Here is a 14018-nt window from a genome sequence, read left to right on the forward strand (position 1 = left end):
GAGGGGCACTAAGCATTCACCTGACTACATCTGACTGCTACCAGGGTAAATAATATTTTCAACTAACAAGAGAGTAACCCATAGGAGACACATACTCAGAGTAACACTCCCACTACTAAGTCCTACTGCAATTTGAGTATTCTGTTTGCAAGAGGAAACAGAGATGGATGAATAACTTAAGTTTATCCCAGATCTCATCATCTGTAAGAACATGCATTAGAATGCTGGCAGGTTGCAATGTTGCCACACTCTGTTTTTATTTAGAAGTATGTAGCCTTATAGGCGTTTTACACTACTACCTGGCATGTGTACACTATGTAACGCCTTGACAATATTTTGGATGAGTATTTCCACAAGTATGTTAAGTCTCCTTTGGCCACTAATACACCTAGTGTAAACATTAGGTGTGGTTAGTAGACAAGTGCAGAGGCAACAATGCATATGTGGAGCACACTCCCTCTATTGTGATTCATGCAACAAGCACTAGGAAGATGATTATCAGACTGATGACAAGTTCAAACCAGTTTATGAAAGTTCACACCGATACTAGAAAACCTTTGAAAAGATGAGAAACTTCTCAGTTTGAAGAAGCAGACTCAGCACTAGTTATCTAACTCAGTCATAAAATACTACATTTCAATAGTATGAAAGGAATAGTATATTGAAAACTATTTGAACAATTTGGAAAAATAAAAAAATCTATTATATTCACTTCCAGGATGGATGTCAAAGCCAAGGTCAATTTGCTACAGGTTCTCTGGAATAGAAAAGAGAAAGGATGATGAATCAGATAGTATTGATGCTTTTATAGATCCAAGATCTGTGTTATCCTGACTCAGAGTGGGTTTGAAGCACATACATAATACCGAGTTGAATGGTTTTAATACAATTATTTTTTTAGTAATTTATTTTTCAACAAGGTCCTTACTGAAATCTATAATAAATCTTATCTGAGTGAAAAATCAATTTACGTATAGCACAATGTGATGTGAACTTCTTGTGAAGTATTCATAAATGATCCAAACCAAAATCCTCCTTAGTTGCATCTGAGAATGCTTCTGTTAGCAGAACAATGAATTGTCCTTAGCAAAAGTGTGTCTTTCTTGGAGCACAATTGAGATTACTTCACTGAAGTGCATTTCCCTCCAAGGATATGCTTCTTGCAGACGGTGTTTAATCATGAGTCACAATTAAGATTACTTCACTGATATGGATTTCCATTCAAAGATATCTTCTGTGCAGATGGTCTTTAATCATGGAAGTAAGTTACTACCTTGTATTTTGTACATAAAACAGTTTTCAAATCACATGTTCTACAAATTTCTTTTCATTGTTAGTAACACCACTTGCTGGGACTAGCATGGAATCTGAGTAAACTGGCAGTTGAAGTGAGCAAAGTCAACCTTCACCCAGATTCTTGGAGAAATCACAATCAATCCTTGTTGACACAAGTAGTGGTCTTAAACTTAAACTACATTGAATGTGTTCCCAGAATGTTTAGGCGTCACAACTTTAAGGCCTTGGTCATATGGATTTTTGGCCACCAATAACAACAAACACCTTTGGATCTAATAGATATGGGCAACTCCAGGTTTTTCAGGATAAGACAGTGAGTTGCAGAAACTTCTTCTGCATGATATGTCACAAGAGTTTAGCTCCTTTGTTCTTCTGCCACTGTGGCTAATTTGCTTTGTTATGACTAATCATTGCTAGTCTCTGCTTACCTAGTGTATAACAAATTACTACAGCAGCAAAAGGATGGCAATTTGACTCAGGTTATTGTGGTCACTTCTCGTATGCTTAAAGTATCAGATCCCATGAACTTACAACTGCTCATATCACAACCTCACTGTCGAAGGCTGGTGGATCTTATAGAGTTCTCCTGTTTTCTAAATAGCCTCAGATTGAGGACTAGTTACAAGTGAAGATCCTGTCAACAGGGAATGAAATGACTTACTTTATTTCCCCTGACACTTCCATAAGACCGTGACCATGAAGGAGAGGATAAATATGGAGCAGAAGGAGGGAACTCTCACAGTGGTGGTAAACTGGGGACAAAACATTAAAATCCTGCCTTATATCGTGTTGCCAATGAAATCATTGCTCTCTTTGTATTCGAACCACCCTCACGTACACAGGAAGATCTGTGCAGAAACTTATGCTTTCACTGCGCTTTGCAAATTTGAAGTAAAATCTTATAAAATATGATTGGCTCTGTAATAATAATTCACTTCAGCAGACACCGCAATGACATTACTTTTGCCTAAAAAATTATTAACATATAAATTAAAATATGAGGGTCGTGCAGTCCGCATGGTAGAGAATAATCCTCTTGTAGGTAAGATTTAAGAATAAAAATAAGTGCTTTCTGTGCTTTTCTCATATTATATAATTGTAATAGTTGCAAAGATAGATGCCTTCCATTGTTTCATCTTTAAAGGTGCAACATAAATACTTTTACGTATGTAATTATCTTCAGAATTCCTTTGCTTGAATAGGATGCCAATTGAAATGCTGACTGAAAACATGATTTTGGAAATAATGCACTAAGCAGTTGTGGAACCCCTAAGTATGTGTATTTTGAGTGATATTATAAAAATACATCAATGTGATTGCAAAGCATTACCTGAAGTGGTGGTGGTAGAATATGTAGGAGTGGTTTGATTAGTCACCATGGTTGACATAGTTGTTGGGCTGGCTGTGATGCTTGGTGCTGCAGAGATGTTAGTAGAATTTGTCGTAGTTGTTTCATGACCTGTATGAAAGAGCAGAGTCCTCATGTACAAAGGTTATACATGAAATCAATAGATAAAGACTAGAAAATACACTTTCACCCTCTGAGGAGCAAACTTTGGATCATGCACTATGCACATAGTTGAACTGCCGCTACTGAAAAACCTGCTTACATGAAGACCCTGTCTGTAGAACAGCCATATGGCATCTGAGTTATTATTAGTCTCTATCACTGCTGTGTTTGAAGTTCAAAGGCTGAGTGACAGAAGTTTAAAGGTTATGTAATCTTCGGACATCTGTTGCCTGAAATTCTGCCTCTAAACAAATGTTCAAAGACACAAGAGAGGAATGGATCTGTGAATCTACACTTTGATGGCATCATAAGTGTTCCTTCTGCAACCCCTGCTTCCCTGAAACTATTACTCTCTGAATGGAAACATGACATTATTTTCTCCTGTTCCGGGCATTTATCTTGTTTTGTGGGTATTTTCCTCCTCTGTCTATGCTAGCTGTTTGATTCTTCTCTTGCAGCTGTTTTGATCCAGAGACAGTTTGAGAGAAGCGAATAGTCTGGTAAATCTTGAAACTGGGCAACTTGGGCTTTTGCTCTTATCAAACATTCAAAGATGCAAGAGAAGTGTAAAGTTCTTAAGATGCAGAAGAAAATAGAGAAAAAGAAATTAAGTGGTGCTTAATATCTATAGTAACTCCCTCAACTCAGCTCCTTGATTTCTGTCATGGATGATCTTGATTTTTGCAATTTTAGGCCTATACTTGTAAAAACAATAGTAAAACTACTCATCACGATTTCTAAGTTAAATAATGATTAAAAGTCAGAAAGGACTAAAGCTTCTCCCACAATATTTCACCGGACCCTACTAAATATAGTGCTCAGACAGGAAAATGATTATGTCTCAAAGAGCAGTCAGAGAATGGTGGCAAGAAAATAAGTCCTGAAATCAATCCTGACCAAAAAGCAAGCGGTAAAACTTCTAAATCAATCACAGCAGGCACAGATTATACAAAACATATAGAAACACAAAGGGATGAGAAAACAAATATATACAAATGGTAAATCACTACATATATTATAAAAACCTGGTCACAATTGAGAGGGGCACTAAGCATTCACTTGACTACATCTGACTGCTACCAGAGTAAATAATATTTTCAAGTAACAAGAGAGTAACCCATAGGAGACGCATACAGTAACACTCCCACTACTAAGTCCTACTGCAATTTGAGTATTCTGTTTACAAGAGGAAACAGAGATGGATGAATAACTTAGGTGTATCCCAGTTCTCATCATCTGTAAGAACATGCATTAGAATGCTGGCAGGTTGCAATGTTGCCACACTCTGTTTTTATTTAGAAGTATGTAGTCTTATAGGCGTTTTACACTACTACCTAGCATGTGTACACTATGTAACACCTTGACAATATTTTGGATGAGTATTTCCACAAGTTCGTTAAGTCTCCTTTGGCCACTAATACACCTAGTGTAAACATTAGGTGTGGTTAGTAGACAAGTGCAGAGGCAACAATGCATATGTGGAGCACACTCCCTCTATTGTGATTCATGCAACAAGCACTAGGAAGATGATTGTCATACTGATGACAAGTTCAAACCAGTTTATGAAAGTTCACTCCGATACTAGAAAACCTTTGAAAAGACGAGAAACATCTCAGTTTGAAGAAGCAGACTCAGCAGTAGTTATCTAACTCAGTCATGAAATGCTACATTTCAATAGTATGAAAGGAATAGTATATTGAACACTATTTGAACAATTTGGAAAAATAAAGAAATCTATTATATTCACTTCCAGGATGGATGTCAAAGCCAAGGTCAATTTGCTACAGGTTCGCTGGAATAGAAAAGAGGAAGGATGATGAATCAGATAGTATTGATGCTTTTATAGATCCAATATCTGTGTTATCCTGACTCAGAGTGGGTTTGAAGCACATACATAATACCGAGTTGAATGGTTTTAATACAATTATTTAAAAAAAAAAAAAAATTTCAACAAGGTCCTTACTGAAATCTATAATAAATCTTATCTGAGTGAAAAATCAATTTACGTATAGCACAATGTGATGTGAACTTCTTGTGAAGTATTCATAAATGATCCAAACCAAAATCCTCCTTAGTCGCATCTGAGAATGCTTCTGTTAGCAGAACAATGAATTGTCCTTAGCAAAAGTGTGTCTTTCTTGGAGCACAATTGAGATTACTTCACTGAAGTGCATTTCCCTCCAAGGATATGCTTCTTGTAGACGGTGTTTAATCATGAGTCACAATTAAGATTACTTCACTGATATGGATTTCCATCCAAAGATATATTCCGTGCAGATGGTGTTTAATCATGGAAGTAAGTTACTACCTTGTATTTTGTACATAAAACAGTTTTCAAATAACATGTTCTACAAATTTATTTTCATTGTTAGTAACACCACTTGCTGGCACTAGCATGGAATCTGACTAAACTGGCAGTTGAAGTGAGCAAAGTCAACCTTCACCCAAATTCTTGGAGAGATCATAATCAGTCATTGTTGACACAAGTAGTGGTCTTAAACTTAAACTACATTGAATTTCTTCCCAGAATGTTTAGGCGTCACAACTTTAAGGCCTTGGTCATATGGATTTTTGGCCACCAATAACAACAAACACCTTTGGATCTAATAGATATGGACAACTCCAGGTTTTCCAGGATAAGACAGTGAGTTGCAGAAACTTCTTCTGCATGATATGTCACACAAGTTTAGCTCCTTTGTTCTTCTGCCACTGTGGCTAATTTGCTTTGATATGACTAATCATTGCTAGTCCGTGCTTACCTAGTGTATAACAAATTACTACAGCAACAAAAGGATGGCAATTTGACTCAGGTTATTTTGGTCACTTCTCGTATGCTTAAAGTATCAGATCCCATGAACTTACAACTGCTCATATCACAACCTCACTGTCGAAGGCTGGTGGATCTCATGTTTTCTAAATAGCCTCAGATTGTGGACTAGTTACAAGTGAAGATCCTCTCAACAGGGAATGAAATGACTTACTTTATTTCCCCTGACACTTCCATAAGACCCTGACCATGAAGGAGAGGATAAATATGGAGCAGAAGGAGGGAACTCTCCCAGTGGTGGTAAACTGGGGACAAAACATTCAAATCCTGCCTTATATCGTGTTGCCAATGAAATCATTGCTTTCTTTGTATCGGAACCACCCTCACGTACACAGGAAGATCTGTGCAGAAACTTATGCTTTCACTGCGCTTTGCAAATTTGAAGTAAAATCTTGTAAAATATGATTGGCTCTGTAATAATAATTCACTTCAGCAGACACCGCAATGACATTACTTTTGCCTAAAAAATTATTAACATATAAATTAAAATATGAGGGTCGTGCAGTCCGCATGGTAGAGAATAATCCTCTTGTAGGTAAGATTTAAGAATAAAAATAAGTGCTTTCTGTGCTTTTCTCATATTATATAATTGTAATAGTTGCAAAGATAGATGCCTTCCATTGTTTCATCTTTAAAGGTGCAACATAAATACTTTTACGTATGTAATTATCTTCAGAATTCCTTTGCTTGAATAGGATGCCAATTGAAATGCTGACTGAAAACATGATTTTGGAAATAATGCACTAAGCAGTTGTGGAACCCCTAAGTATGTGTATTTTGAGTGATATTATAAAAATACATCAATGTGATTGCAAAGCATTACCTGAAGTGGTGGTGGTAGAATATGTAGGAGTGGTTTGATTAGTCACCATGGTTGACATAGTTGTTGGGCTGGCTGTGATGCTTGGTGCTGCAGAGATGTTAGTAGAATTTGTCGTAGTTGTTTCATGACCTGTATGAAAGAGCAGAGTCCTCATGTACAAAGGTTATACATGAAATCAATAGATAAAGACTAGAAAATACACTTTCACCCTCTGAGGAGCAAACTTTGGATCATGCACTATGCACATAGTTGAACTGCCGCTACTGAAAAACCTGCTTACATGAAGACCCTGTCTGTAGAACAGCCATATGGCATCTGAGTTATTATTAGTCTCTATCACTGCTGTGTTTGAAGTTCAAAGGCTGAGTGACAGAAGTTTAAAGGTTATGTAATCTTCGGACATCTGTTGCCTGAAATTCTGCCTCTAAACAAATGTTCAAAGACACAAGAGAGGAATGGATCTGTGAATCTACACTTTGATGGCATCATAAGTGTTCCTTCTGCAACCCCTGCTTCCCTGAAACTATTACTCTCTGAATGGAAACATGACATTATTTTCTCCTGTTCCGGGCATTTATCTTGTTTTGTGGGTATTTTCCTCCTCTGTCTATGCTAGCTGTTTGATTCTTCTCTTGCAGCTGTTTTGATCCAGTGACAGTTTGAGACAAGCGAATAGTCTGGTAAATCTTGAAACTGGGCAACTTGGGCTTTTGCTCTTATCAAACATTCAAAGATGCAAGAGAAGTGTAAAGTTCTTAAGATGCAGAAGAAAATAGAGAAAAAGAAATTAAGTGGTGCTTAATATCTATAGTAACTCCCTCAACTCAGCTCCTTGATTTCTGTCATGGATGATCTTGATTTTTGCAATTTTAGGCCTATACTTGTAAAAACAATAGTAAAACTACTCATCACGATTTCTAAGTTAAATAATGATTAAAAGTCAGAAAGGACTAAAGCTTCTCCCACAATATTTCACCGGACCCTACTAAATATAGTGCTCAGACAGGAAAATGATTATGTCTCAAAGAGCAGTCAGAGAATGGTGGCAAGAAAATAAGTCCTGAAATCAATCCTGACCAAAAAGCAAGCGGTAAAACTTCTAAATCAATCACAGCAGGCACAGATTATACAAAACATATAGAAACACAAAGGGATGAGAAAACAAATATATACAAATGGTAAATCACTACATATATTATAAAAACCTGGTCACAATTGAGAGGGGCACTAAGCATTCACTTGACTACATCTGACTGCTACCAGAGTAAATAATATTTTCAAGTAACAAGAGAGTAACCCATAGGAGACGCATACAGTAACACTCCCACTACTAAGTCCTACTGCAATTTGAGTATTCTGTTTACAAGAGGAAACAGAGATGGATGAATAACTTAGGTGTATCCCAGTTCTCATCATCTGTAAGAACATGCATTAGAATGCTGGCAGGTTGCAATGTTGCCACACTCTGTTTTTATTTAGAAGTATGTAGTCTTATAGGCGTTTTACACTACTACCTAGCATGTGTACACTATGTAACACCTTGACAATATTTTGGATGAGTATTTCCACAAGTTCGTTAAGTCTCCTTTGGCCACTAATACACCTAGTGTAAACATTAGGTGTGGTTAGTAGACAAGTGCAGAGGCAACAATGCATATGTGGAGCACACTCCCTCTATTGTGATTCATGCAACAAGCACTAGGAAGATGATTGTCATACTGATGACAAGTTCAAACCAGTTTATGAAAGTTCACTCCGATACTAGAAAACCTTTGAAAAGACGAGAAACATCTCAGTTTGAAGAAGCAGACTCAGCAGTAGTTATCTAACTCAGTCATGAAATGCTACATTTCAATAGTATGAAAGGAATAGTATATTGAACACTATTTGAACAATTTGGAAAAATAAAGAAATCTATTATATTCACTTCCAGGATGGATGTCAAAGCCAAGGTCAATTTGCTACAGGTTCGCTGGAATAGAAAAGAGGAAGGATGATGAATCAGATAGTATTGATGCTTTTATAGATCCAATATCTGTGTTATCCTGACTCAGAGTGGGTTTGAAGCACATACATAATACCGAGTTGAATGGTTTTAATACAATTATTTAAAAAAAAAAAAAATTTCAACAAGGTCCTTACTGAAATCTATAATAAATCTTATCTGAGTGAAAAATCAATTTACGTATAGCACAATGTGATGTGAACTTCTTGTGAAGTATTCATAAATGATCCAAACCAAAATCCTCCTTAGTCGCATCTGAGAATGCTTCTGTTAGCAGAACAATGAATTGTCCTTAGCAAAAGTGTGTCTTTCTTGGAGCACAATTGAGATTACTTCACTGAAGTGCATTTCCCTCCAAGGATATGCTTCTTGTAGACGGTGTTTAATCATGAGTCACAATTAAGATTACTTCACTGATATGGATTTCCATCCAAAGATATATTCCGTGCAGATGGTGTTTAATCATGGAAGTAAGTTACTACCTTGTATTTTGTACATAAAACAGTTTTCAAATAACATGTTCTACAAATTTATTTTCATTGTTAGTAACACCACTTGCTGGCACTAGCATGGAATCTGACTAAACTGGCAGTTGAAGTGAGCAAAGTCAACCTTCACCCAAATTCTTGGAGAGATCATAATCAGTCATTGTTGACACAAGTAGTGGTCTTAAACTTAAACTACATTGAATTTCTTCCCAGAATGTTTAGGCGTCACAACTTTAAGGCCTTGGTCATATGGATTTTTGGCCACCAATAACAACAAACACCTTTGGATCTAATAGATATGGACAACTCCAGGTTTTCCAGGATAAGACAGTGAGTTGCAGAAACTTCTTCTGCATGATATGTCACACAAGTTTAGCTCCTTTGTTCTTCTGCCACTGTGGCTAATTTGCTTTGATATGACTAATCATTGCTAGTCCGTGCTTACCTAGTGTATAACAAATTACTACAGCAACAAAAGGATGGCAATTTGACTCAGGTTATTTTGGTCACTTCTCGTATGCTTAAAGTATCAGATCCCATGAACTTACAACTGCTCATATCACAACCTCACTGTCGAAGGCTGGTGGATCTCATGTTTTCTAAATAGCCTCAGATTGTGGACTAGTTACAAGTGAAGATCCTCTCAACAGGGAATGAAATGACTTACTTTATTTCCCCTGACACTTCCATAAGACCCTGACCATGAAGGAGAGGATAAATATGGAGCAGAAGGAGGGAACTCTCACAGTGGTGGTAAACTGGGGACAAAACATTCAAATCCTGCCTTATATCGTGTTGCCAATGAAATCATTGCTTTCTTTGTATCGGAACCTCCCTCACGTACACAGGAAGATCTGTGCAGAAACTTATGCTTTCACTGCGCTTTGCAAATTTGAAGTAAAATCTTGTAAAATATGATTGGCTCTGTAATAATAATTCACTTCAGCAGACACCGCAATGACATTACTTTTGCCTAAAAAATTATTAACATATAAATTAAAATATGAGGGTCGTGCAGTCCGCATGGTAGAGAATAATCCTCTTGTAGGTAAGATTTAAGAATAAAAATAAGTGCTTTCTGTGCTTTTCTCATATTATATAATTGTAATAGTTGCAAAGATAGATGCCTTCCATTGTTTCATCTTTAAAGGTGCAACATAAATACTTTTACGTATGTAATTATCTTCAGAATTCCTTTGCTTGAATAGGATGCCAATTGAAATGCTGACTGAAAACATGATTTTGGAAATAATGCACTAAGCAGTTGTGGAACCCCTAAGTATGTGTATTTTGAGTGATATTATAAAAATACATCAATGTGATTGCAAAGCATTACCTGAAGTGGTGGTGGTAGAATATGTAGGAGTGGTTTGATTAGTCACCATGGTTGACATAGTTGTTGGGCTGGCTGTGATGCTTGGTGCTGCAGAGATGTTAGTAGAATTTGTCGTAGTTGTTTCATGACCTGTATGAAAGAGCAGAGTCCTCATGTACAAAGGTTATACATGAAATCAATAGATAAAGACTAGAAAATACACTTTCACCCTCTGAGGAGCAAACTTTGGATCATGCACTATGCACATAGTTGAACTGCCGCTACTGAAAAACCTGCTTACATGAAGACCCTGTCTGTAGAACAGCCATATGGCATCTGAGTTATTATTAGTCTCTATCACTGCTGTGTTTGAAGTTCATAGGCTGAGTGACAGAAGTTTAAAGGTTATGTAATCTTCGGACATCTGTTGCCTGAAATTCTGCCTCTAAACAAATGTTCAAAGACACAAGAGAGGAATGGATCTGTGAATCTACACTTTGATGGCATCATAAGTGTTCCTTCTGCAACCCCTGCTTCCCTGAAACTATTACTCTCTGAATGGAAACATGACATTATTTTCTCCTGTTCCGGGCATTTATCTTGTTTTGTGGGTATTTTCCTCCTCTGTCTATGCTAGCTGTTTGATTCTTCTCTTGCAGCTGTTTTGATCCAGAGACAGTTTGAGACAAGCGAATAGTCTGGTAAATCTTGAAACTGGGCAACTTGGGCTTTTGCTCTTATCAAACATTCAAAGATGCAAGAGAAGTGTAAAGTTCTTAAGATGCAGAAGAAAATAGAGAAAAAGAAATTAAGTGGTGCTTAATATCTATAGTAACTCCCTCAACTCAGCTCCTTGATTTCTGTCATGGATGATCTTGATTTTTGCAATTTTAGGCCTATACTTGTAAAAACAATAGTAAAACTACTCATCACGATTTCTAAGTTAAATAATGATTAAAAGTCAGAAAGGACTAAAGCTTCTCCCACAATATTTCACCGGACCCTACTAAATATAGTGCTCAGACAGGAAAATGATTATGTCTCAAAGAGCAGTCAGAGAATGGTGGCAAGAAAATAAGTCCTGAAATCAATCCTGACCAAAAAGCAAGCGGTAAAACTTCTAAATCAATCACAGCAGGCACAGATTATACAAAACATATAGAAACACAAAGGGATGAGAAAACAAATATATACAAATGGTAAATCACTACATATATTATAAAAACCTGGTCACAATTGAGAGGGGCACTAAGCATTCACTTGACTACATCTGACTGCTACCAGAGTAAATAATATTTTCAAGTAACAAGAGAGTAACCCATAGGAGACGCATACAGTAACACTCCCACTACTAAGTCCTACTGCAATTTGAGTATTCTGTTTACAAGAGGAAACAGAGATGGATGAATAACTTAGGTGTATCCCAGTTCTCATCATCTGTAAGAACATGCATTAGAATGCTGGCAGGTTGCAATGTTGCCACACTCTGTTTTTATTTAGAAGTATGTAGTCTTATAGGCGTTTTACACTACTACCTAGCATGTGTACACTATGTAACACCTTGACAATATTTTGGATGAGTATTTCCACAAGTTCGTTAAGTCTCCTTTGGCCACTAATACACCTAGTGTAAACATTAGGTGTGGTTAGTAGACAAGTGCAGAGGCAACAATGCATATGTGGAGCACACTCCCTCTATTGTGATTCATGCAACAAGCACTAGGAAGATGATTGTCATACTGATGACAAGTTCAAACCAGTTTATGAAAGTTCACTCCGATACTAGAAAACCTTTGAAAAGACGAGAAACATCTCAGTTTGAAGAAGCAGACTCAGCAGTAGTTATCTAACTCAGTCATGAAATGCTACATTTCAATAGTATGAAAGGAATAGTATATTGAACACTATTTGAACAATTTGGAAAAATAAAGAAATCTATTATATTCACTTCCAGGATGGATGTCAAAGCCAAGGTCAATTTGCTACAGGTTCGCTGGAATAGAAAAGAGGAAGGATGATGAATCAGATAGTATTGATGCTTTTATAGATCCAATATCTGTGTTATCCTGACTCAGAGTGGGTTTGAAGCACATACATAATACCGAGTTGAATGGTTTTAATACAATTATTTAAAAAAAAAAAAAAAATTCAACAAGGTCCTTACTGAAATCTATAATAAATCTTATCTGAGTGAAAAATCAATTTACGTATAGCACAATGTGATGTGAACTTCTTGTGAAGTATTCATAAATGATCCAAACCAAAATCCTCCTTAGTCGCATCTGAGAATGCTTCTGTTAGCAGAACAATGAATTGTCCTTAGCAAAAGTGTGTCTTTCTTGGAGCACAATTGAGATTACTTCACTGAAGTGCATTTCCCTCCAAGGATATGCTTCTTGTAGACGGTGTTTAATCATGAGTCACAATTAAGATTACTTCACTGATATGGATTTCCATCCAAAGATATATTCCGTGCAGATGGTGTTTAATCATGGAAGTAAGTTACTACCTTGTATTTTGTACATAAAACAGTTTTCAAATAACATGTTCTACAAATTTATTTTCATTGTTAGTAACACCACTTGCTGGCACTAGCATGGAATCTGACTAAACTGGCAGTTGAAGTGAGCAAAGTCAACCTTCACCCAAATTCTTGGAGAGATCATAATCAGTCATTGTTGACACAAGTAGTGGTCTTAAACTTAAACTACATTGAATTTCTTCCCAGAATGTTTAGGCGTCACAACTTTAAGGCCTTGGTCATATGGATTTTTGGCCACCAATAACAACAAACACCTTTGGATCTAATAGATATGGACAACTCCAGGTTTTCCAGGATAAGACAGTGAGTTGCAGAAACTTCTTCTGCATGATATGTCACACAAGTTTAGCTCCTTTGTTCTTCTGCCACTGTGGCTAATTTGCTTTGATATGACTAATCATTGCTAGTCCGTGCTTACCTAGTGTATAACAAATTACTACAGCAACAAAAGGATGGCAATTTGACTCAGGTTATTTTGGTCACTTCTCGTATGCTTAAAGTATCAGATCCCATGAACTTACAACTGCTCATATCACAACCTCACTGTCGAAGGCTGGTGGATCTCATGTTTTCTAAATAGCCTCAGATTGTGGACTAGTTACAAGTGAAGATCCTCTCAACAGGGAATGAAATGACTTACTTTATTTCCCCTGACACTTCCATAAGACCCTGACCATGAAGGAGAGGATAAATATGGAGCAGAAGGAGGGAACTCTCACAGTGGTGGTAAACTGGGGACAAAACATTCAAATCCTGCCTTATATCGTGTTGCCAATGAAATCATTGCTTTCTTTGTATCGGAACCACCCTCACGTACACAGGAAGATCTGTGCAGAAACTTATGCTTTCACTGCGCTTTGCAAATTTGAAGTAAAATCTTGTAAAATATGATTGGCTCTGTAATAATAATTCACTTCAGCAGACACCGCAATGACATTACTTTTGCCTAAAAAATTATTAACATATAAATTAAAATATGAGGGTCGTGCAGTCCGCATGGTAGAGAATAATCCTCTTGTAGGTAAGATTTAAGAATAAAAATAAGTGCTTTCTGTGCTTTTCTCATATTATATAATTGTAATAGTTGCAAAGATAGATGCCTTCCATTGTTTCATCTTTAAAGGTGCAACATAAATACTTTTACGTATGTAATTATCTTCAGAATTCCTTTGCTTGAATAGGATGCCAATTGAAATGCTGACTGAAAACATG

The 14018-nt window shown here is 36.7% G+C and overlaps 1 protein-coding gene across 1 annotated transcript in view; it reads right to left on the reverse strand.

Moving 5' to 3' along the window:
• The window catches only part of LOC138259722 (mucin-2-like), a 256782-nt gene that overhangs the window by 140278 nt on the left and 102486 nt on the right, over positions 1-14018 (reverse strand). Inside the window, exons 20-22 of the mRNA XM_069207617.1 lie at positions 10286-10414; positions 6457-6585; positions 2627-2755 (exon numbers count right to left, since the gene is read on the reverse strand). Coding sequence (XP_069063718.1) covers positions 2627-2755; positions 6457-6585; positions 10286-10414 — 387 coding nt within the window. The remainder of the gene's footprint in view (positions 1-2626; positions 2756-6456; positions 6586-10285; positions 10415-14018) is intronic.

The sequence above is a fragment of the Pleurodeles waltl genome, chromosome 9, assembly GCF_031143425.1.
Source record: "Pleurodeles waltl isolate 20211129_DDA chromosome 9, aPleWal1.hap1.20221129, whole genome shotgun sequence".
In the NCBI taxonomy this organism is placed as follows: domain Eukaryota; kingdom Metazoa; phylum Chordata; class Amphibia; order Caudata; family Salamandridae; genus Pleurodeles; species Pleurodeles waltl.